At 31.3% G+C, this 26,941-nt stretch overlaps 1 protein-coding gene across 2 annotated transcripts in view; it reads left to right on the top strand.

Moving 5' to 3' along the window:
- Positions 1–26,941, top strand: part of Hgsnat (Heparan-alpha-glucosaminide N-acetyltransferase) — a 47,440-nt gene continuing 20,499 nt past the window's right edge. The window contains exons 1-2 of one of the 2 annotated variants that reach the window (XM_067262025.1): positions 1–152; positions 22,908–23,104. In XM_067262025.1, the coding sequence (XP_067118126.1) occupies positions 110–152; positions 22,908–23,104 (240 nt within the window). In that variant the 5' untranslated portion in view covers positions 1–109. Of the gene's footprint in view, positions 153–18,086; positions 18,288–22,907; positions 23,105–26,941 lie in introns of those variants that run through there. The other variant, XM_067262030.1, reaches the window with a different exon arrangement.

Raw genomic sequence — 26,941 nt, 5'->3', positions numbered from 1 at the left:
GTCACCTGGCGTTGATAACCGGAACCACCTATCACAACAAGTTATGACGACTGCTGTATTGTTTTAACGTTTGTTCAATTTCTGTGAATGTTTTTAAATACTTCCAATAATGAAGAAAGTGTTTTTTATATATTTAACATGCTTGCTATTCGGTAAGTATTATATTTAACGTTGAAATAATTCAAATATTTGACTTTAAAATGTTTCCTTTATTAACTTGATAACATGGAGACTTGGCATTTATTTACTTATTAAAATATTTATTTTCTTTATTTATGTGTTACCGATGATAATTTATCGATGTTTTTTCGGATTTTTAATAAAAATTCCAACTAAAATAGGTTTTAATTGAATTATTTGTACCACTGCAGCATAAAATATGAACAAAAAGGTATTAAAGGCTGAAAATCAAATTTCTGATACAAAAATAGCTTAAAAAATTCTAGAAAAACAGACCGAAAATTCCTGAAAACTCATAAAATTTTATTGCTTTTAAGAAATTACAGAAATTTTAAAGTGTTATTTGAAGAGTTAATTTATTTTCCATACTTTTGCACTGTTAATTAACAGAGTTCATCATAAAGGATGTCTAAGCTATACATTGTTAAAAACACAGGATTTTATAGCAATATTATCTTTTAAAGCATGGGCTTCATCTTTAGATCTTTGTGTACTTGTTACTATATTATTATTTTATTGCTAAGTTAGTTAGAAGCAATAGAAGAGACACTGCTATGACTTATCTGTAACTTCACTGCTCTGTTCTGACAGATGTATTCATATGGGCACATCTTTTTTCGAATGATTTCTGTCATTTTCATTTTTATTTTAGGTTTTTTATTGGGGTGTACTATAGATTACCACCTATGGAATTTCAGGACTTTGATTATATATTTGAACTCGGGACCGAGACGAGTTCAACGGTATCCTATTTTTGGACCGGAGACGAAAAATAAAAAAGTTATCATACTTTTTTAATGCTCTCATGAAGATGGCACCATAGTTGCTAGTACTGCCATCTTGCGGTAAAGTCTGCAAACCATGATGTCGGACTACGGTCATCTCCAGGAGGGTTAAACACGCGATACGAGAGTGGAGAGAGCGACGCGACTTCTGATCATCGCGCGATTGCCATTTCGGTTAATGTTACTTATGGCATCAAACATGGTGGTCGTTCCCACTGTTCGTGCTCCCGACTGACCTCCTGGAGGGGAGCCGCCGGCAGGCCGCCATGTGCTAAACGTCACTAGTTATTGATTCACGGTAGTTCTTGAACAAAGTAAAAAAAAGGGGGGAAATGTCTACTAAAGGCAATTTTAACGGCAAGCGACGCGACCCGATTGCGATAGCGAGGTCGACTTAGCGGAGAGAGTGATGCGACTCTCTATCATTGCGCGATCGCTGGAAAAAAGTATGATAACTTTTTTATTTCTCGTCTCCAGTCCAAAAGTAGGGTATCGTTGAACTCGTCTCGGTCTCCTGAGTTCAGTTATATACCCAAAGACCCGAAATTCCATAGATGGTAATCTATAGTATCCCCTTTTATTGCCTTAACAGATCAGAATTAGTAATTTACTGTTGGGTTTGATTAATTGATCCTCCTCTTTAGATTAAAGTGACCAGATTTTAACATTGGTGAAGCAGGACAAAATTGACGGGGGGGGGAGTGGTGCTCTGTTGTTGCAGCTGTGCACCCCAAACCATTTTCTGTCAGTCTTTGACGTGAACACAAAGGGTTTTGTCGGCACAGCATTCTTTATTTTTGATGCTCAAGCACGCCTTGGCACTGATACGTGTGATATAAAATGATCTTTATGAATCTTAAACATAAGACATAAGTTTATGACACATAATTGACAAAAACTTAATCTTTCCAAAAACTCTGGACTTTTTTAGGTTAATGTTACCTATGGTTCCAAGATGACGGCTTGTCTCTGATTCCAGCAAATAGAAGGGAAACAGTGGGGACGCGCGTTCTAACCTAACCTAACCTATTCTAATAAATTACCATAAGTATTACCAACAAACTTATTAGAATAGGCTAGGTTAGGTTAGAACGTGCGTCCCCACTGTTTCCTTGCTGGAATCAGACGAGCCGCCATCTTGGAACCATAGGTAACATTAACCCTTTTTTTAAAACGCTGCAGGACGCAGGACAAATTGTTAAAAATCGGGACTGTCCTGCCAAAAGCGGGACGTCTGGTCACCTTACTTTAGATTGAAGTGTGTTCGGCTCTACTCCTTACTGAACTCATTTTATATTGTACATTTTTTCTAGTAAGAAACAATACTTTTATTTTAAACTCTTTTTTTAGATGATGCTGTTATTAAAATTTAACAAATGTAAATATTTTTTCTTATAATTAAATATGTTTTATTATTCTTAGCATTTCTTAGTTTTATTGTTTTCATTAATTTTCAATGATATTCCTACATATAGAGAGCTATACAGTAATTTCTTTGAATGAAGAAATTTTCATTACATTTTGTCATAGATATTGGCATAAAAACATTTATGATACATAAATTAAAATGTCAAAAATCACATATTATAAAAGAACAATAAATTATATTTGTCAAAATGAACTATTATTCTATGAGTATTATGCAACTTTAAGATTTTATTTTTTATTATTTCATTGTAGTAAAATCAACATATAAAATAATTAACATGTGATAAGTAAGTGAAAGTGAGTATGAAACATACCCAAAAATAATGGATTAATGCATGACTTGCAATAAGGTATACACTGCATGTCTACTGATTGGTTGCAGGACCCTAGGTTTTTCATCTGACTACCATATTTGGCATTGTAAATAATGCCAAATATGGTAGTCAGATAAGAACCTAGGGTACTATTTTATCCAAAGAGAAACAACGTTGCTCTGGTAGAAGGGAAATATTGTAAACTTTTGCTTCTTAATGCAGAATTTTGACTAGAATGCTGCTATTGTCTCTAAATTTCATTGAGAATGTTAATTGAAAGTCTCAACTGGTTATGGTATTATTAAACAGTTTTTAACATTTTAACACCTGTAATAAGATAGTGCTTTAATTACTATTTTTGGTGTATGTGTGTTAAAATGAGAAATTTTTATACAAAGACTGTAGTAGTGGCAAACTTGAAAAGAAAAATCTAAAGTACACAATACATTTTTAATTGGGCTGCAATTTGAAAAAATTGTAGACCTATAAATTTCCATTGTCGTCTGTTCGTCTGTCTTTCTTTAATCTCGAGAACAGAGTTAAATAAATGAAATCTGAGACCAGATAAGGAAAGCTTAGGGGCAAGAGACCCCGATTAACTATATAAGAACGTCTGCTGCAAACTGGATGTGATATTTATTTGTTATTTGTTATTTCAGTTTAAAAATTTTCCCCTGAAATATGTTAGATAGATGACTGGCCCAACTCTTGTTAAAGGAAAGGGGTATGATGTACAGAGGAAGCCACTACTAATTTGAGGTGGAGAGCATATATTTTAAATTAAATAAATTAAAAGCATGATTAAAAATTGTAGCCTAGCATTGTGACAATGCCACAATAAATACCGTATTTTACGGACTATAAGACGCATCTTAATTTTTAAGCAATTTAAAAAAAAAAAAAAATACCTATAAGACGCTACAGACTATAAGATGCACCTGAATTTTGGAGGCAATTTTTCGAAGAAAAAAGTGCGTCTTATAGTCCGTAAAATAACTTCTTGTTCTGGTATTTATTTAAATATTTACTCGTTAATTTTTTGCAAATTTTTAATTTATATTTGCATTTTAATGGTGATAAAAATAAATTATTTTATACACTATTATTTGTGATACTAAAATACAAGATTATTAACAATTATTGATATGTAGAGCTTAACTAAGAAAATAAGGTGAAATAACTTTGATGGCATGATTATGTAAATAGTAGCAATGTAAAATGATTCATAACTTCTTTGTGAGAATACACACAAGAGGCAACAAATGTATGAGCCATTATGACATAACAGTTAGCATGAAAAAAAGCGATATATCCAACACTTTGAACATACCATTTGTCTTCACTATTTTTGGTCACCCTTGGGTGTTCTATGCAAAAATATTAAATATTAAATGGCTCACAAATGATCTGCTGCATTATTTATTAGACTAGGCTATATTAAAGCTAATGTAATAGATATAAAGTAGTTTGGCTAGAAGTACCATTGTAACTATGTTCTTCACAAATTACTGGAGTAATTAATTAAATACAAAGAAAATCTTTTATCCAGTAACAGCACTTCAACAAAAATTCTGAACGTTTTTGGCCTTCACCAAGGCCGAAAACGTTCAGAATTTTTGTTGAAGTGCTGTTACTGGATAAAAGATTTTCTTTGTATTTAGAGGTACCATATAATGATGAATTTAATAATTAGAAATAAATTAATTTTTAATTTAAATTCAGAATATTTTGGAAGTAAACATTAACCTGAAGCAGGACTCAAACCCACACAACTCCTGCATACAGTACAACTGCATTACCAGTTACTCTACCAAATTGCTTTAAATATAATTATTATATTAGCTTTAAAATAGCCTGATAAATAATATGGCAGGTTATTTGGCATTACAAGTTAATTGGGTTTTTGTATACGTTACTGAATGGATCACATTACTCACATTCTGGATAAGTGGCATCAAACATCTGACACTTGCCAAGATGTAAACATGTGCAGTATTGTTCAAGTTTTACCTAATTTTGCCTAATTTTTGTCAAAAATAAAGGTTTTTTTTTGTTTTCTTCTAAGATAAGCTTTAAATTTTCTGTTAATTAAACTCCAATTAAAATAATTAATTGTTCGAACGAAGTGACGACTAATACTTGACTTCATGCATTCCTTGTCAACATTATAACTTTAGAATTAGTTGTCCAATTTTGATGAAATTTTCTAGGACGATTCATCATCACTCAAGGAGGAACTGATTAAAATTTCAACTCTCAAAAATGATCCATTTTTGTAGAACTGGAGATAGAGGTCAAAATGAAGATTGCATTTTTCTTCAGTATGGATCATTTTTGAGAGTTGAAATTTTAACCAGTTCATCCTTGAGTGATGGTGAGTTGTCCTAGAAAATTTCACCAAGATCGGACAACTCATTCTAGAGTTATAATGTTGACAAGGAATGCATGAAGTCAAGTGTTAGTCACTTCTTGCACGCATGTGTAGAAGCGTCATCTAGTGGTCGGAAAATATGACAAGCATTAAAATGGTAATTTTGAAAAGTAAATGTTATCGCTAACTAGATACACAACAAATATAAAAAATCTTTATAGAATAATAAGTTAAAAAAGTTTTCTTTTTAAAACGTGGAGCAGCAGTGATCAATATTGATGGCTTTATGATCCATTCTCTCCTTCATCTTCCTATTGTTAGTACGAAATTTTGATCTCTAAATGGAGAAGCTGCACAGAGATTCCAGATTGAGATGAAGTTGCTCAAATTCATCATCATTGATGAAATGTCAATGATTGGTGCAAGAGCGCTTTACATGATCGAGAGAAGATTGAGGGAGATAAACCCCGAGAAAGATGAGCCGTTTGGTGGATTTTTTATCTACTGTTTGGTGATTTTTGTCAGCTTCCGCCTGTTAAAGATACTCCTCTCTACTCTAGTGTTTTTTATAATGTAATGTCCCGACAAGGTGGGGACCTTGTTGAGACATTACATTAAATTTGCATTTGATTCTTTTGAGAAGTTTATTGAACTTAGTAATTCTCATAGACAAAATAGCACAGATAGTTCCTTCACTGATGTCTTACAACATCTAGCTTCAGGTGATTTCTCTGATATAGATCTGAACATTCTGACGACAAGAAATCGAGCCTATTTATCCAGAGATGAACTTGATCAGTTCCAAACAGCAGTAGAGCTATATCCAACAAACGAGCAAGTTAAACAAAGCAACGAAAACTACTTGCAGTCAACTGGATGCCCTCTTGCTTATATAGCATCTGAAAACACTCTAGATATTGCCCTGCCTTCGTCCAAAGATGACTCAGCTCTTGGTCTCTCCAAGTATTTGAATCTCTCAGTTAATGCCAGAATTATGTTGAGAGTCAACTTATGGATGCAAGGAGGTCTCGTCAATGGTTCACTAGGAACTATATGCAACATTATATATGCTCCTAATGCTTGCCCTCCAGCTCTTCCTCTGTTTATTTTAATGGAATTCAATAGCTATCAGGGACCTTTCATCTATGGTAATCTGTTTCCAATAATCCCCATAACACGCTCTTTGAACGATGGTAGTATATTGCGATCTGGTAGACAGTTTCCCCTTACCTTAGCATACTCGATGACTATACGTAAATCACAGGGATTAACTCTTCCAAAAATCAAAATAGATATAGGGAAAAAAGAGACAGCTATCGGTCTTACCTATGTTACATTGAGTCAAGTGAAAAAAATGACTGACTCAGTATTTTTAAAGAGTTACAATAAAGATCGCTACGAGTCAATCTGTAAGTCCAAGGCCCATAGTGATAGACAGAATTTCATGAGACGTTGGCATAGCAATTAATGGCTTATTCTGACCTTATATTTGTACCTTTAAATGATCCAATAGAAATCAAATATATTGTTGAGAACGAATGATTCTTTGTTTCTTTTTTTCCGTATAATCTAGAAAATAAAGGTGCGAGCAGCTTTGTTCCGACTACACGCTGATACAGCGTTACTTGACTAGTTTATTAACCTGAAGAAAACTACTTTCAATTTGTCAAAGATTCAAATCTCACTTTGGATGTACATATTTACATTTATTACAGTTTAAAGAATTGTTAATTGGTGTTTTTGAGGGTATGCCCTTTATATAACTCTTTTTCCCCCTGTGGGCATTAAGAGGGCCCTTTTTTCTTAGCAAGCCCATTATGTATTTGGCCAGGACCACAATGGGTGGTGTGGGACAACTGGGCGGTGAGGGTCAGATTCCAACATATCCAGACAGACCATCTCTAGGAAAATTCCTGGAGATATTTTTGACCCATCTGGATTTTATTCGGGGTACTCAGAATGGTGGGCTGGCACCCTAACCACTTGGCCATCTGACCATCTCCAAGAATATTTCCTGTTGGCATTTTAGTCTGTAGTATTGTGATTGAGGAAAATAATGTTTCTCAAATTTCTTTAAACATACCATACAAAAGCTCTAGCTTTTGTATGGTATGTTTTAAAGAGATGGAAGCTTTGGATCTTCACATTAGTGATTTCCAAACTTTTTTGAGCCACTGCCCCTTAGTTCCATAAACTTATATCCAATGCCCCCTAACCATTATCCTTGTGTGAGAAAGGCTCGGAAATATTCCTAGAAAAACTTGTCTGCAAATCTCATAGTTTATGTCTTTACCATAAGCCATTATCCACTCTGAAAAGCCATTAAATGCAATGTTTCTTCTTACACATTTTAACAAAAGAAAGGTTGTCAATGAACCCAATACTTTGGTTACTGTTCAGTACTCTATCTTCAGTGCTCCCTGCCACCCATGTGTGTTTTTTTTTATCCTCTAGATTTACTCACTGCCCAGGGCAGTAGCACCTGCCTGGGAACCACTGATCTAGAAAGTCTAGTCTGATATTAAAACTGGATTTTGCTTATTTGCAAACAATGGGCCAGCAATACTAGCTTTATATTGTAAGTTACAAGTTATTTTAGTCTATATAAACTAATAGAGACAAAAGACTGCTTCATTCTTAGAAAATAAATAAATAAAAACTGTGTATTGGAGCAACTAAGCATTTAAATCCCAATCATTTCCCAGTCTACATACTCATCTATTAGGGAGCATCCAACAGAGTGCTAATATAAAATTGATTATTTTTCTGTGTTTTCTCTGAAGATGAGTGTATAGACTTGAAATTGTTTCATATTTTCATTGTTTAACTTTGTTCCAATATTGCAATTTTTAGTTGGATTTTCATTATTTTTTACTGTTTTAATGATAAATTAACAGAATAATTTAAAGATAACCATTTTAAATTAATTAGCTACACATCCTGGATATTTTGACTTGCGCTTTATCATAGATATGCTGCTGCGTATTATATTTAAACATAAATTTCCATCACCAAAATGTCCCATTCTATGAAAAATAAATGGAAATTCATTCATATGTAAGAGAATGTTAAAATGAACTTTTATATTGTTGATGATATTAAAATTTTCTTAATTTGGCACTAAAAATTAGTCTTGAAACAATAAAATTCTTTGCTGAAACATAGCTGTAATTGCACCACTGTCTTTATATAAATATCTAATTATATGAACATTCTCTAATTTTATTAATAAACATCTATTTTATTAGTTTACTTTGTTAATTTTTCTTTTAAAATATATAATAAATAATTAGAGTATTAATTTAATTTATTGACCTATATTCTATAATCATAAGGGAAATTAAGCATTGCACTTATCATTACTTATCATTGGATAAATAGTCATATGACTAGGTTTGAAATACTTTTAACTTTATACAGTTTTGATCATAGATAAGAAAGTATGTTTCTTTGTAAAACTTGTTTTCCTAGTTAATATAACTGTTAACTTTGATTATTTATCTATAAATCTACCAAATTGGATTACATACAATAATATATATATGTGTGTACATTGTATGATGCCATTTTGTAAGTCATGGATTGATAATCAAGATAATTTTCATGATGGTATGTACAGTTTTGAATTAATTTTGGATTTCTATTATCAGAAGATGAATTATATGGCCTGTATTATGTACAGTATAAAGCCCAGTGCAAACTAGTCAATGTGGTTGCTTTCAATGTGGTGTCAGAGGCAATTTTTATGGCCTTATAACTGTTTTCTTTTGACAATCAGGTGATGTTGACCCTCGTGAATCACTCATGATGTAGTTCTAAAGAACCAATGAACATTTCATCTACCCCTCTATGAACTATTGCTTGGTAGTTTGTTTACAAAATGATGAAAATTAATGATCATAATTGAGTTGCTTAGAGCTTTGTGTACAGCCTCTTGTGTGTTTTTTTATTGGCAATAAATTAATAAGCAATATATATGTTTTATAGTTTCAATCATTTCATTAAATTATTTTGATATAATCTCATATGTATGATAATCAGTCAAGAAACTTTCCAACTCAAAATGGCAGCTTATAGCTAAATTAAGTGCCATAAATATTTCACTGCACAAGAGCATCTCTGATCTGATCATTGCCCAAAAAATCTAACTTCTTACATCTAAGAGTCATCAAAGTGACCATGCACCTCTGATCAGTTTGCTTGATATTGCCTGGTTTGCACCTGGCTTAACATCAATTTTTGCTTGCTTCCATTGATGAGCAACAGTTCTTTCTGAATTTTAACTCTGATCTTGAAGAGAGTGGATTATCAGAAGCATATATCATACATAATTGCATAATTCATTGATAAGATTTGCAGTGAAACCAATAAACAGTTTTGCAGGAGATTTAATTATACAAATTAGAAATATAAGAAATTAATATGTTTATGAAAAAAATAAGAAAATACAAGAAGTTAGCTTCCATTCTGAGAGAAACAACAATTTATACAAGGTAGGAAGTGCAAAATAATTTGTATAAAAAATATGAATGCAAAAATATCAATAATATAGCTTTGGTAGGCCAATGAAAATGTAAATTGAGTGTTGCCATGCCACTTTGCCATTCTCTCTCTCTTTCTCTCTCCTAATCTTGGCATGCTTACTTCATGATAATACAGAAGCTCCAAAATACCAAAATTTCCATGTCACCATATTTGAAAGATATCCAATGATGGCTTCATTATTCTAAAGTTAGTACTTTAGAGTAATGAAGCTATTATATACACCAGTGTATATTAATATGGGAATTTTTTCATTTTTAGACTCCATTTAAAGCAGTTTTTTGATTTTGTTTTTTATAATCAGAAGAACTTGGATTGTTTTTGACATGTATTTCAAATATAATAATTATACTAAATATTTTGAACAGTAAGTTTATTTAGATATTTATTGATTATAAATACTATCAAATTATTCTGTTGTCATTTATAACAGATAAATTTACAGTTGTCCAAAATATTACAGTAAAACTTCATTATTTCAAAACTCAAGGACCAAAACAACATGTTTTCAAATTATTCAAACTTTTTTTGAATTCAAAGTTTTTTGTAATTCTTGAATAAAATTATGATGTTATCTTACATAGTTTTGTCTGTTTGTTTACAAATGCATTAATATTACGAGTTATTACTTAGTAATTTAAGCTATTTTGAAAAAACTGTCAGTTGGCATCGTAACATCCTGTGCGATCAAAACTAAGTCGGAAAAAAGTGGTGTTACACAAAATTGGGGTTCTATCAAGTACCAAGCCTGGACTTGGGTCATGGAGAGTAATTTCTGTGACTTAATGGAAGACAAAGAATTACAAAAAAAATCAAAATGACACTTATGTAAGCAAAAATTCATGACAATATTTATTAAGTCAAACCATAATATATATAAACAACAAGAATAATTATAAACAAGAAGTTAGTAATAAATGTATATTTTAAATATTCAAACAGGTCAAAATCAATTATGTACAAGGAAAGAAAAGAGCAATCAATAAAAAAAAATTATTTTTTCCAACTCTGGATGTACAATTAATTAAATCTCCACCAGTATCAACTAAATTTGAAAACAAAAAATACACCTCTTATGAGTTTAGTGCTTTACCAAAAATAATGCCAGACAATTTGGTCCAAAGTAGATAACTTCACACCCTCAAGATCACTTCAGGAGCTACACACCTCGCCTTTGAATGGTTGTGTTGTCTTTTATCTGGCTTACAAGTGTAATGCTGCACTATCCTATTTACATATTTGAGTGTTAAGGGATCAATCATGTATTCAAGTAAATGTTTTAATTTTGAATTTAGTTTATTGTTGGGGTCTTGGGAGTTTTCCATCCTTAAAAATGTAATAAAATGTCCCCGAAAAACAAAATAATAACTAAAAATAATGCTTAAAACATAAAATAATGATTGGACTTCGACTCTTTACAGCATTTACTTAATGAAAACAATGAAAATGTAACCAAATTACATTCAATGCAAGACCTGAAAATAAGGTACAAAAGAAGCTTAAGTGCTTCAATAGGAATTACTCGTCTTGAGCAGTGATTTTTCAACTCTTGTACTGTGAGAGGATCGTAGGTATGCTACGAAAATTTTTGAAGGTTATTAAATAAATTATTTTCGAAAGAAGCCCAAAACAATAAGTGTACATGTAAAAATAAAACCTCTGAAAAACTCGTATAATCAATTTAAAATTGTTATAATAAATAAACATATATATAATGTAGTAAAAATTATATTCATAAGCAAAATGATATGTGCATACACCGGGTTATTTCATTTAAAATGAAATTTTCTTTAAATCAAAAATGTATCTATAATTGTATATATGCAGTAATGACATTTATTCTGGACACTGTTAGTAGATTTGTTCAATTTTCATTATATTCACGAATTTCATACAGTATTTAATATTATAATGAAAGGATGATGCATTAGAATGTTTTCTGTTGAATTTGACACTATAAATTTGGAAAACTTTAATGAAATTATTTAGTAAAACAACAGTATTATAAAAATGCTTTAACCATAAGACTTTATTCAAAATACATACTGTGAAGTAAAATAGTTTATTTTTAATATTTTGTTGGATACCCCTTTCCCTTATATCACTGCTTCAATTCATTTAATCCACCAGATGTCTGAGATCTTGCATGATCACCTTTAACCAAGTTTGGATGATGGCTTCTCTCAACTCTGTTTTATTACTGGGATTGTGGCCTGACACCATCACTTTTGGCCTAGAAACACATTTTTTATTGGATTTCAGTCAGGACTATTTCCTGGACAAGGCAAGATAGTAATATTTTGGTCCCTGAACCACTAGTCAACTTCTGGCTGTATGAGATGGTGTTCCATCCTGCTGAAAGATGTGTCACTTTCAAAGAAATTCCCATTAATGGGCAGCAGTTTAGCTTTCAACACTGCTTCCTGGTATTTTTTGCATCAGTTTTGCCATGAAGACATCAAATACCATGTCTGGCCATGCAAGTTCACACCATTATGCTCACAGGATGCTTAATTAATGGTTGTCATAGTGCACTTGGGCAAAACATCTTCACTGGTTCAGTGACAAACGAACTTCCAGAGATGATACAAAGTTTTATCTTATCACTCTAAATAATCTTGCCCCAGTTTTCTCATGTCCACTTCTTGTGTGCCAGAACCCAATTGGTACATTTCAACCTCTGTTTTTTATTGGGTATGTCTTCTTTCTTGATCTTTGCTCATAGACCATTGTCACCCAGCTTTTCCTAATGTTTCAGTCGGAATTGCAAACATCAGTTCCTAATGTTTGCAATTTGAATGCCAGATACCTCCAGGAGTTTGTTGATGTGACAGTCTTGCAGAGAGAAACAACAGATTCTGCTCATATCATGCTCAGTTATTTTTGGTTCTTGATTCTGCCTGTTCTTTGGAGCTGTTTTTGTTAATCCCATCTCAGCAAAGCATTTGCAGATTCTTCTCACAGCTGACTTTGTAGCTCCACCATGCGATTTAATTGCTATTTCTTTACATGTGTAGCATTGTTTTCTTTGCCAGAGACCAATCAGCAGGTTTTGTTTTGTTAGGAGCTATAATTTCAGTTTTATCATATTCAAATAACTTCAAAATTTAGAAATCTCTCTTGGCAAAATAATACCTGCTAAAAATGACAAAACTGTCATATGTGGTTGCTCAAACTCTCCTGATTGAATACTGAAACATACCTATATGTTACCCTGTGATTTGTTAAAATAAACATGACATTCAATATTACTCTTGCTACTGATCAAAAGGTTAATTCAGAAATTCTTGTATAAAAAAATTATAAGTCTTCTAACTTGTTGAACTTGTTACATATTGCATTAAGATGTATAAATATATGGTTACAATGATTGTTTAAATATCAAAAAAGCATTTTTCTGACAATACAAAAATAATGTCTTGAATGAATGCCAATTATTAAATGCCACTGCTGTAATCTAATATATTTAGTTCAAATTATTTTAACTTAGAAATAGTGGGATATTGGGTAGGTTTCTAAAGGCAATTATCATGCCACTTTTAAATGCAAATAAAGATTTAACATTAATACTTTTCTTATGTAAATGAAAATTAAATAACTATTGTTGTAACCTGCTGTTATTTTAAGGAACAACAATAGTGTTTTATTTAATTCACAAAAAATATAGACAAAAAGAATTAGGTTAAGTGGCAAGTAATATGGTGATAGAATGTTTATAAACACAGCTTTGAATCACGTTAATTTTTCAGCAAAAATTTGTGCCGCAGAAATTTAATTATAGGTTCAAGTGTGTTGTGAGATAAAAAAGGTTGAAAAACACTGGTCTAGAGCAAGGCGTCTTCAACTTTTTTTATTCACAACCCCATTTATGATTGTGATTTTTTCGCGACCCAAAAAAAATATAAAATAAAGTTATATAAATATTTTGTGATGATTTATTGATTAGGTAACAATATATATATATATATACGTATGAAAAAATATAATTTTAGAATTTGTTTAAAAACATACAAAAATATAAAATTAAAAATTGCACAAAAAGTTGTAAAATTGTATTTATTATAGTTACAAAAATTATATACCAGACATGGGCAAATGTGGCTCCGAGAGCTGCATGCGGCTCTTTTTGAGTTACATGTGTCTCTTGCTGAAAGTGTTAATTTCTGTTTTTTATTATTGTTTTTACAATTTTATTTTTATAATTTTGTGAAAATATGTTTGTTAAAAAAATTCAATATTTGTTTTATATTATATTTATATTATATAATACAATTGCGCGCCTTACCATACTATCCACCACGACAGTGCAGAACTGCAGCTCCCATGCATTTTGCAAAACCTACATTTCGGCTCCCACTGAACTCTTGCTTGTCCACCCCTGTTATGTACCTATTTTTCATCAAAACTGCATTTTTTGCAATAACATAAATAAAAGAGAATATTGGGCAAAATATATCGTTGCTGGTATATATTCGAGCCTGAGCATTTTGGCCGTCTTAGTTCGTTCAAATATATTTGGGTGCAATTGTTAAATGGTTAAGTATACAAAAATTAAAGGAAAATTGTTTTTTAATATGATGGATGTGCTTGCTTTTTACTGCATAACAAACTAAATCTTGGTGCAATGTTTGACACAAAGCACAACTCATGAAACCTATGACACAAAGTGTGCCATTTTCAAACTCTCACAAATTGTTTTCAATATTTTTGCATTAAAATCTCATGACCCCAAGATTTCGCTAAGCAACCCCAAATGGGGTCACAACCCATAGTTTAAGAAGCCCTGGTCTAGAGGATCAATGGCTAGTTCTATGAAGAATTCACTGTCAAGATTACAAAAATTATCGGATGAGATGAAAACAATCTCAAGTAATGGCTAAAGCTATGTACACATTCTATCCTGAATATGCACATGTATTTATTGAACTTTTGAATTGTTGAAACAATAGACTTTTGTGAAAAATGTCTGAAATAATTAAATGCCAAGCAGATTTCTTCCATAAAAATAAAAAAATTTTCTCATCATTGGTGATGTACTCTACAATGTCTGAATGATTTTGAATGGAGATCCAATAAATCAACAATGCATAATTGGTAAAATTGAAATTGAAACTGCCACTTGGACATGGAAACTTTCCTTATAAACACGTAATATGATGGAAGATTTTGAATTAAATAACACTTTTGCGGGTCACTGGATCAGATAATGACTTCAGATTTTATTGTAAATATGTTTTGAATTATCCAAACTAAAATATGTGCAAAATTCTGTTCTCTTGTTCAAGGATTATAGACTTGACTTTGAATTATCCGATATTGAAATAACCTAGGTTTTACTGCAATTATAATCTTAGTCATTATTCAAACATTACTGTACACTTCCTCGTGACAGACACGAGAGCCTGCACGAGTTATCAAATGTTGAATGGTTTTTTTTATATATTTGTGATATGCACCATAGCAAATTATCTCCTCAATGATACAATATTGTAAATGTTAAAATAAGATTACATTATCACTTCAATTTTATTTAGTGAGATAACATTTGTTTCAAGAGTGTTTGATGCCTTACTCTCCCCATTAAAATTTCCAGATGCACTTATATGATTTCATGAAAGTCGACTCAACCTCTAGATTCTTGTCAAGGAGTAGAGAATATCCTTGTAATAATTTATGTGAAATTATTGCTTGAAATAAAATAAATTTAGATTCAAAACTTATGTAATGATAGTTTGTTTTGCTGGAATGTTTGTAGTATTGCCATTTTCTTGCATTATATTTGACCCAGATTGCTAGACAGTGCCATCTACATATATAAAAACGAATGTATGTCTGTGTGTGTGTGTGTTTGTCCTTCATGCATTACCACACCATTTATCCGATTGCCATGAAACTTTGGGAAGTTGTTTAATACATTCCCGCGAAGGTTTGTGGCATATGTGAAGATCACCATTTCCCCCTTTCGAAAATATATTTATATATGGATTAAGGCTTTCATGTCCAACAGATGGCGCTAACTTCTGACGACTTAAGTTTGCTTTTCTGTGAGAATGGACTAAAGATCATTTTCTATCTATCTATATAAATAAAATATAATGTTTGTTTGTTCCTACCGATTCCTTTGAAATTTTGACACAACGTTGCATTCGAATATGCACGTGTTTTTATATAATATACATGTCGAAATTCTCCCTACGGGGGGAGATGGACGGGATTAAGGCTTACCATGAAGAACTCGGCTTCTATTTATACTATTTTACATGCGGTTTTTTGCGTTTTTAATTGCGTTTTAATAGGTGACGTCAACAGAATATACACTAAAAAGGGATTTTTCGATATTCCCAGCGGGGAAAGGGATAGGATTAAGGCGTACCGTGAAGAACTCGGCTTCTATTTATACTATTTTACATGCGGTTTTTTGCGTTTTTAATTGCGTTTTAATAGGTGACGTCAACAGAATATACACTAAAAAGGGATTTTTCGATATTCCCAGCGGGGAAAGGGATAGGATTAAGGCGTACCGTGAAGAACTCGGCTTCTATTTATACTATTTTACATGCGGTTTTTTGCGTTTTTAATTGCGTTTTAATAGGTGACGTCAACAGAATATACACTAAAAAGGGATTTTTCGATATTCCCAGCGGGGAAAGGGATAGGATTAAGGCGTACCGTGAAGAACTCGGCTTCTATTTATACTATTTTACATGCGGTTTTTTGCGTTTTTAATTGCGTTTTAATAGGTGACGTCAACAGAATATACACTAAAAAGGGATTTTTCGATATTCCCAGCGGGGAAAGGGATAGGATTAAGGCTTACCGTGAAGAACTCGGCTTCTATTTATACTATTTTACATGCGGTTTTTTGCGTTTTTAATTGCGTTTTAATAGGTGACGTCAACAGAATATACACTAAAAAGGGATTTTTCGATATTCCCAGCGGGGAAAGGGATAGGATTAAGGCGTACCGTGAAGAACTCGGCTTCTATTTATACTATTTTACATGTGGTTTTTTGCGTTTTTAATTGCGTTTTAATAGGTGACGTCAACAGAATATACACTAAAAAGGGATTTTTCGATATTCCCAGCGGGGAAAGGGATAGGATTAAGGCGTACCGTGAAGAACTCGGCTTCTATTTATACTATTTTACATGTGGTTTTTTGCGTTTTTAATTGCGTTTTAATAGGTGACGTCAACAGAATATACACTAAAAAGGGATTTTTTGAAATACCCCCTACGGGGGAAGTGTTACACATTTATAATAGATACATTTTGAGCCACAACAAAGCATGGCCGGGTCAGCTAGTTTTACATACAAATTGCTTTTTTTTTTGTTTTGCTGTTATGTACAGTTTAGCTTACTATCTATAAAATTAGATTGTATACCAATAACATGCCAGTATGGGAATTGCAATAGTTTTATAGATCAAATTACCAATTTTTGAAGCGTTAAAACATTATGGGTGTACTATAGATTACTCCCTATGGAATTTCAGGACTTTGATTATATATTTGAACTCGGGACCGAGACGAGTTCAACGGTACCCTATTTTTTGACCGGAGACGAAAAATAAAAAAGTTATCACACTTTTTAAGTTACCATACTTTTTTAATGCTCTCATGCAGACGGCACCGTAGTTGCTAGTATTGCCATCTTGCGGTAAAGTCTGCAAACCGTGACGTCGGACTACGGTCATCTTCCGGAGGGTAAACACGCGATACGAGAGCGGAGAGAGCGACGCGACTTCCGATCATCGCGCGATCGCAAACATGGCGGCCGTTCCCACTGTTCGTGCTCCCGACTGACCTCTCGTACGGGAGCCACCACACGCCGCCATGTGCTAAACTAGTGATCGATTCACGGTAGTTCTTGAACAAAGTAAAAAAAGGGGGGAAACGTCTACTAAAGGCAATTTTAACGGCAAGCACGCGACTCCCGATCGCGATAGCGAGGCCGACTTAGCGGAGAGCGACGCGACTCCCTATCATCGCGCGATCGCCGGAAAAAAGTGTGATAACTTTTTTATTTTTCGTCTCCGGTCCAAAAATAGGGTACCGTTGAACTCGACTCGGTCCCCTGAGTTCAAATATATAATCAAAGTCCTGAAATTCCATAGGGAGTAATCTATAGTACACCCAAAATTATCATATAATTTATACTTAACAACCTTGTTCTTTAATGTAGTTGTACAGCAATTTGAATAGAAGGAAAGTTGTCTGTCCACATTTTTATTTGTCATAAAATGAAAATTTCTGTTCCTGTTGTTATAAGAGGAGAAGCCATTTGAGTGATGGCTTCTACTAATTATTATTTCCTCTGTGAAACAGATTTAAAGTACACAAAATGTGAATCAAGTAAATATTTAAAGTGTTTAGCTTTGTACAAATAATTTGTAAAACATGTTTTTCTTTGTCTTTTATTAACAATTAATAGTTTTATTAAATCAAGAATAAATTCCAAAGTATATAAAATGGTTATCTGTGCACAGATAACGCCTTAAAACTTATCAATTATGCATGATAAATATTTAGGAGGGTGAACAAACACTGGTAAGTTCTGTGAATTAATAGGGAAGTGTGTCATGCTGTCAACTTGTCTTGTTGGTTTTTGTATCTGGATGCAGTCGAGTTGCATAATTTTTATCCTGTTTTTATAGTTTGGTGATCAGGTGAGTACAGAACTAAAATTTGTTATGTTATTAGATAATTAAATATTTTAATGATAATTAGTAGAAGACAGTTGTACAGATATGTATAATAAGATAAGCTTTTATGTTGTATCAGGATTGAACATAGACAGAAAATGCTAAAATAAGCTTTAAAAATCTAGAAGAATCATTAGAAGTTCACAGCTGTTACCTATTGCTTCATCCATAATTGATGAATTGATGTCATAACAGCTGTGATAGAGGTTAAATGTCCTTTCAAAAATGTTTTCTTAGTGAAATAATTCCCCAGTTGAATTGAAATTAGCATTTTACAGAATGTGGAAGTAAGTGAATGAATACATTACAGATGTTTACAAATTTTCAGAAAAATGAAAAGTTCCTTTAACTTGAATTATTAATAACATCATAACTGTGGGCATGTGAATTGAGAGCAGGGGCAAATACATCCCAAATTTGGGGCAAAAAAAAACAGGAACAAAAAGGAAAAGGTTATCAGTGATGGCTAATTAAAAATTTGCGCTTTGTTTTTTTCGATGTAAAATTTTGGGTAAATGAACACTCTTAAGCAATGTCTGCATATGCTCACGATCATAACATGACTTATAGTATAAGGACTAGCAATTTAATACCAAAACATTTTTGTGTATTGATTCTATGGATAAATCTATAAATTTAGATTGTTTTAGGTTGTCTACAACTTTTATTTTGAGAAAAATGCATTAGTAAATGAGTGCAATATATTTAATTACACACTGTAGTACATTTCCTTGCTTTTTTAAATATATTTTAGCTGGAAAATAGTCCCAAATTTTATTTGAATGCACAGAATGAATGAGAGTGACAAAGTTTGCTCACATACAAATACAGAATAATGGTAATTATGTTGCAATTTACTCTTTCTTAGTCATCAAACTGGCAAGTTTCATTTGACATTAAATGTAAAACACAGCCTGATTTTGGAGACATTAAATGCAAGAAAATACAGTATAATGAACAGAGCCGGATTTGCATTTTTGGGGCCCTAGGATGAGCAAGGCTTTGCGGCCCTAAAAACAACAATCTCTGAAATAATTAATTATTATGCCTTTGTGTCCTTTCTATCTTACTTTTAAATTTATTTTGTATACTAGTACTTTTGAAGCCCAGACCAGGTGAACTAAATAAAGAACATTATTTTTGATCTCTGCATCCATATTTTCCAGTATAATAAGTCCTGTTAATATATAAAAAGTACTAGTATACAAAATAAATTTAAATCTCTGAAATAAATTTTATTTGACTTATTCACATAAGAAATATTATAAACTGTATCTTAAAATACCTTATCTGATTTAAAAGTAATCCTAGATTATTGAATTGAGAGAAGGTCAGTGAGGCTTTATGAAATATGAAAACTAACATTTAAAAAAAAATTTTTGTTATTAAAATTCAATGTGGTATAAAAAATTACAATTTCTTTTACAAAAATTTTTTCTACATTTTTCTTTGGCAAATTCATTGATTAATAAATCAAAATCAATGGATTTCATTTTATCAACATTGCTGGATAATAAAGTGAAATTGTTTAAAGTATTCTGGGCCATGGTTGACCTTAGATCATTTTTGGTTAATTTTAATTTTGAAAAACTTCTCTCACCAGAACAGTTGATAATCATCAAGCATAAATAAATTCTTAAAACTGTTTCAATGTTTGGAAATGCAGTTTCCTTATTCTTTTCTCTTATCATCTTATACAAGAACAAATGAGTCAAAGGAGATTCTCGATCTCAACAATAATTAATTTTGTTGAAACTAATAGTTGCAAAACTTCACTATATAATGAATCATCATTATCTCCTTGGTGTTGCTTGATGATGTTTTGTGTACATGTCTTCAATTCTTCATTAGGAATGTCAATTTTGATTAATTTAAGACTCAGCTTGTTGTTTCAAATTCATATTAATGTTTTTCAGAATTTTCAGAAAAACGTTAAAAATAATGTTTTCCTTGGGACTTAACACTTTTTCACTTGATTGAGGTTCACCTGTAATTCTTTTTTTAGTTTGTTGTCTCTGTTTTGTATAATTAGTATCAGGCAATAATTATTTAGCTTCTGCTTCAATTGTGTCAAACTGATTATTCAAACTCATTAGGAACTCATCAAGAGATGAATACAAAGAACAATATGTGTCTAGTGTGATTTTTGAATCTTGCAAGGACTTAGAAACTGCATTAATTCTTTCTAGTGAAATGCATCTAATTTTTTTATTTTTTTGATCTCTTCTTCTTTTATCTGCCTTTTTTCTTACATTTTAGTGCCCCACTTTCATAGATTCTCTTCATTCTTGGTTTTAGTAAATAATTTAAATTATAAAAGTAATTAAAAAATGAATACTAATATTTTCAAACCTGAAATTTGTGATGAGTTTACTAAAATTCTCACTGTACATTTGTTTTAAAGTATTTCTTTGTTAATAACTGAAAATCTCAGCAACTTCATGAAAGCTTTAAAATTTGGAGCTTTTCAAAAATTAAAACTTTTATTTGGAACTCAAATAAAAGTATTAATTTTTCTCCAGAATGTAAACAAACAAGAAACAAATTCAAAAAACATTCAAAAATTTCAAATTAGATGTTTTACATTGGATGTCTTAATGGATTTTCAAATTTGCTCTGTCTTCTTTTAGATTTCTATATTGTCCTAGTAACAGAGACCTTATGGACATATAACATAAAATAAATAACCATTCAAACTTCAGCACAAAATCTTTAATATTAAGAACGTTTTCAAACGCATTAAGCGTCCATCATCAGTTACTTTCTTTAAATCGAATGCGAAATTTGAACAAATATTATGTAAATTAAATTTTAAATAATCGTTAATAAATGCGAAAAATACAAAAATTAACAATAGGCTTAAAGTAAACAAAATAAAATAATCTAGGATTATCGTAATTTTACAATTATGCCAATACATCACAAAATAAAATAAATAAAACAGGAAACAAAAAACTAACAATAGGCTTAAAATAAACAAAGATAATCCAGGATTATCTTAATTTTACAATTACACCAACCCGTCACAAAAAGACTTCAAGCGGTGGAAAGCCCCTCAGCATCCCTATAGTTGATGCAATGTGTGCTCTTCTGTGCCCTGTGGATTTCCCTTATGGACATAATTTTTCATGATTTAAAACTGATTATTTTCAGTGATATTTAAAAAAAAAATACATACCAGTAAATTGGATTTCCTGCCCTGGCATCATGCTAAAGACAGTCACACGTATTCAATAAAATCATGTGATTTACAATTTTTAAAAGAAATGGTTCTTATTTTTTTTATTAAAAGTTTATAAAAGTTGAAAACAGATTGATAGTTTTGGAATCCCTAGAATTGTGGGGCTCTAGGACGCTGTCTAGTCGGTCTGTAGGTAAATCCGGCACTGATAATGAACTATGTAATGTGATGATATTTCAAAGTTATCAATTACTATGGCACAAAACAATGTACTTCAAAATGATTATCTCTCTGTTCATGTTGTTACATAGATGTGGGAATAGCTTTATATGCTACAGCTTAGGACACAACAGGTCTGAGTCCATTAGAGTGTGCCACAAGAAATCTTAGTGAGGACTGTGTGGGGACCCCGGCTTGTGTAGTAAAAACAGCTGTTTTAGATGATTTCCTACTTCAAATGTATTCAAAAGAACAAGGTAGTAGTACTGCAGAGTATAAATACTGTAAATATACTGGTACTTATCTCAGCATTTTTATTTTGATCAAATTTTGTTGGTAATTCTATGCATTTATGTACTTTTAGCATGAACGTGCACCAAGATTTTTAAGTTTAAATTGATAGTGTGTCTTAGAATCAAAGAAATATGGTTCGAGTTATTGCCATCATCTAATTGTCTGAAAGTGAAGAAAATATCATAACATTATAATTTAATGACAGTTTAAACACAGCCAAGCGTTGAAATGGTAACACATCGTGTGTTAGTAAGTCAAAGAAATTAAGAAAACATGGTTTCAGAAGATTAAAAAGTTTAACACAGTTCATTTTATGAATCTCAACTGGGAACTGCATCTTACTTGAATGAGGCTTCTGGAGTATTTAATTAAAGAATATATAAGTGCCAGTGACTTGACATGCACTTTGCATCTGATAACCTGTCCTCTTTAGTACAAACATACATATAGTAACAAGGAAAAGAGTCACAAACTTCACTGTAAGTCTATAAATTTAGATATTATTTATAATATCCTAGACTCTGCACTATGAAACATGCTTCATAAATCTTTACTAGTCAAGAACCTTTATTCTAGTAAATATTCTTCTTGACTCTGCTCATTTGTTACTCATTCATTCATGTTTTGTAATTGATCTCTTATTGGTCATGTGGTAAGGTAATCATATTTGCTTTGGAGCATTGTTTCCATCCCTTGCTTGTGGGTATGATGTAGATTTGACATCTTCATAATGAGAAAAATTGACACTAACCACAGAAAGGATGTATGCCGAAGCCTCACAAAAAATTCAATGATTCTTTCATTTCTAGAATGACATTTATTTCTTATTCTATTGAAAATTTATAGACTAAAATATTTGACTTCACAATAATTTTTGCTATTCTTTTCAGTGAGTTGCATAGATTCACCTTTTAAAGATCCGAATTACTTTGTATACTTCCATTCACTGGATGATAACTTAATGAAAATGGGTGAGAAACAAAGGAGGACGTGTGAAAATCTGGAAATGAACGAATGCTGCTTTACTGTCAGAAACGAATATGAGAAAGACATCAAAGTTTTGATGCAAAGTAAAGAATGCTATGAGGTCTGTTAATTTAGGTTTTTGTTTTTAATTTGTAAGGTAGAATGGTTCTATGTATTAGGAACTAAAAAAAAACTTGTTTAATAACAAATTCCACATTAAATATTGGATAAGACAACAATATATGACTTATCTAGAGATGAATTTTGCTTGACAAACATTTGATTGCTTAATTAACAAATTTATTTGAAATTAATGAGTATATTTTTATTGTAATGGTAACTATAAAATTTTAGCTCTGAATGAGGTGGTTTGGACCATATCGGAGCTGTAGAGCATGCCTGTAGGAGTAAAAAGTCAAATGTAAGTGATGGTTTATGTGTCACTCTTCATGCGATATAGCCCCAGAAAATCAGCCTGTCTGGGAAGACCCTCAAAAATAGAAAAAAAATTTAAAAGTGAAAAAAGTCCAGAACTATTTTTCAATAAAAATCACATGCAGACCATCAGTTCCTTTGACTGTTGTTACTCCAAACATGGTCTACAGCTGTGATAAGGTCCCAACTGCCTTATTCAGAGCTGCAATTTTACTATACTGTGTTTCTTATACACTCAGTTCTGTTTTCATATGAATTTTGAATATGGTCTGGAAAAAATTCAGTTCTCTTTTTACATGATTTTGTTTGATGTAATGCATTTCAATAAATTTGCTTTTTTAAAAATCTCAACTTGATTTTAATTCTATGATAAAATATTCATAATTCGTTTTGTAGAAATTTGCTTCTTTTTTTAAATTCTTAGAATTTGCATTTAAGGTTGCTCCTACAAAACAGCCAAATTATAAAATTTATTTGAATCTGTATAGTGACAATTTTTTATTCCAACTTTATCCCACAACTGGAGCAGTCAGGAAAATTTAATTCTAAGTTTGACTATTTGTATAATTTTAGTTTGATTCCCATGCAGAATATTTTTTGTGAGATATTTTGGTGTTGAATAAAAATTTGTATGACATCAGCAAAATTCAATAAATTTATATTAAACTAACAAGGGAACTGTCGGAGTGTCTTCTAATAAATTTTAATAAAATTTAGTTAATAATTACGTTAAAAGTATACAAACTCTGTGACAAATTTCTAGAATTCACTAAAAGTGTTAATCAGAGTTATTAGCAATCAAATGTCATACTATTTTATAGTACTTTAACACAAATATGCAAATTTTTAGAAGTGAGAGGGTCGCGGAGGAAGACGGCGATATTACATTTAGAATAAATTCTGGAATTTTTGAAAATGGGAGAAGAATTAATAAAATTTAATTTACTTCTTAAAAGTATACGGAAAATTATTTTTCCTTTCTGTTCTGACTTATGGATCTCAAATATAACTAAAAAATTTCTCAAAACATTTATAAAAATGAACTTAAAAAATCTTAAAGTTAATAAAAAGGTAAAAACGAAATTAATTCGCAGAGAAAAATATCATTTATTTACTTTGACAACGCTCCTAAATGCATTTTGCCTTTACCAGGCCTCCTCAGTAGGTTTAACAATATGTTTACAAAGCTCATTCCTCGACAGTGACTCAATGGAGAAAGCCACTTAAATGATTTACAAAGACTTCCCAGCATTCCGCTGTTAACACTCCCGTATTCAAATTTACATTGTTACTTTGCATAATAATGGCAAAGTGTTCTTTTACTTTTCGTTTAACATTATTTTTCTCTCTGAATACAGCGGAATGCTGGGAAGTCTTTGTAAATCATTTAAGTGGCTTTCTCCATTGAGTTACTGTCGAGGAATGAGCTTTGTAAACGTAATGTTAAACCTACTGAGGAGGCCTGGTAAAGGCGAAATGCATTTAGGAGCGTTGTCAAAGTAAATAAATGATATTTTTCTCTGCGAATTAATTTTGTTTTTACCTTTTTATTAACTTTAAGATTTTTTTAAGTTCATTTTTATAAATGTTTTGAGAAATTTTTTAGTTATATTTGAGATCCATAAGTCAGAACAGAAAGGAAAAATAGTTTTCCGTATACTTTTAAGAAGTAAATTAAAAAATAGAATCTGACTCCATTGTTTTGATAATTATAATAAAATTTAGTTTAATTACATTAAAAGTATACAAACTCTATATTAAATTTGTAATGTTTACTAAAAGTGTTAACACAAATATGCCAATTTTTAGTAGTGAAACAGTTGTGGAGGAAGACAGCACTATTACATTTATGAATGAATTCTAGTTTTCGAAAATGGGAGAATTAAATGTAAATATTCAAAACATTATAGCAGAATTTTAAACGTTTATGTGATAATGTTTGGCCTACAGAAAATATTTGTAGGCCTAATATTTCAGATGTTGATAAACAGGTAGCCAAACTGCTTTTTAATGCATTTAGCGTTATTTTAAGTAGTTATGTAAGTAGAGATGACGAAGAGTTTTGTCAGATGGAAAATAATAATTTGATTATAGATAGGCATATTTTGGATAAAATAATCATGTCTGCTTCTAGAGAAAGAAATTGATAACGCAGACACTGACTGTGAATCAGGATATTCAGATGATAATGAAAAATCTGATAAGAATATAATCTCAACAAAACGAAAAGAAGAAATTCTTAACTTGCATAAGAAACACCCAAAATGGAAATTATACACATTACAGCGGAAAGGAGCTAAAGAATTAAAACGTTTTAGTGATTTATATAAATGGGAAATGTCAGAGGGCCAGACCAGTTATAAATATGTTAAGGACTTGATAGTATCGTAAGAAAATTGTACTTTTGTTTTTAATGTAAAAACATCAGACCCTCCATAGAAAGGCTGACGTTGATATCGTTTTAATCATGTGAATTTTCTACTTATTATTTGTCTTTTTGTGAAGTTTTTCTTCATGTGATTTTAACTGTTACTTCTGTGGCTGGTGGAAATGGATAAAACATAGACTTGAAAATGTATATATTTTCTTCATTGTCTTAACTTCAAAATAAATGGGAAAAACAATTTAAATCTCGAAAGCATAGAATTGAAACGTTAAAAATCATTAAAGAACATACTAAACAAATGTTTGACGAAGCTTGAGGCAGCTATGAAATTGTTAAAGGAAATCAATTAAAAATATGGCCATTACAGAAATTTCTTCAACTGAATAGTTCAATTAAGTTTACAGCTAGTGATCCTTGGGTTGCAAAATTTAAAAAAGAATATAGATTAATATCTCGAAAGATTACAAAACTTGTAAATAAAACAGAAATAGTGAACGAAAAGGATATTTTAGTAAAAGCTGCGCAATTTCAAACAACAGTTGTGAATAAGATGGCAATAAATTTTTTATTGCCATCTTATTCGCATAACTTCATATTCAATACGGATCAGTGTGGTTTTTCATATGAAATGATTTCACCAAGAACACTTTCATATAAAGGAGAAAAAAACACTATTGGATTTGCACATTCTCCAAGTAATAAAGTTATGCATTCCTACACTGTTCAATATTTAATTAATGCTAATGGACAAGTTGTAGGTAATGTATTTATTTGCTTACAAGAGGGTCATGGAACCTTTGGATGTAGAGTTCAAACATCGCTGTTCAATGCCCCAAACATAACTGTTACAGCTAGCTCATCTGGCAAATTATCTACAGCAATTATTACAAACTATGTAAAAGATGTATTATCTCCTAATATAACAGAAAACTCTTTATTAATAATTGACTCGTGGAGTGGACAAACAAATATTAATATTTATAATACAGTATTTCAAACATCTACAAATCAAAATTCATGCGAAATATTAATTATTCCACCAAAGTGTACGTCTATATGCCAACTTTTAGATGTTGGATTTCATAGACAATTAAAACTTTTAGCTAAAGAAATTTTAAATGCTATACAATTATTCTG

The sequence above is a fragment of the Centruroides vittatus genome, unplaced genomic scaffold (genome assembly GCF_030686945.1).
Source record: "Centruroides vittatus isolate TY-2023 unplaced genomic scaffold, ASM3068694v2 contig_1032, whole genome shotgun sequence".
Taxonomy (NCBI): domain Eukaryota; kingdom Metazoa; phylum Arthropoda; class Arachnida; order Scorpiones; family Buthidae; genus Centruroides; species Centruroides vittatus.
The sequence above is the reverse complement of the archived record's forward strand: the minus strand, read 5'-3'. Positions and strand labels throughout refer to the sequence as shown.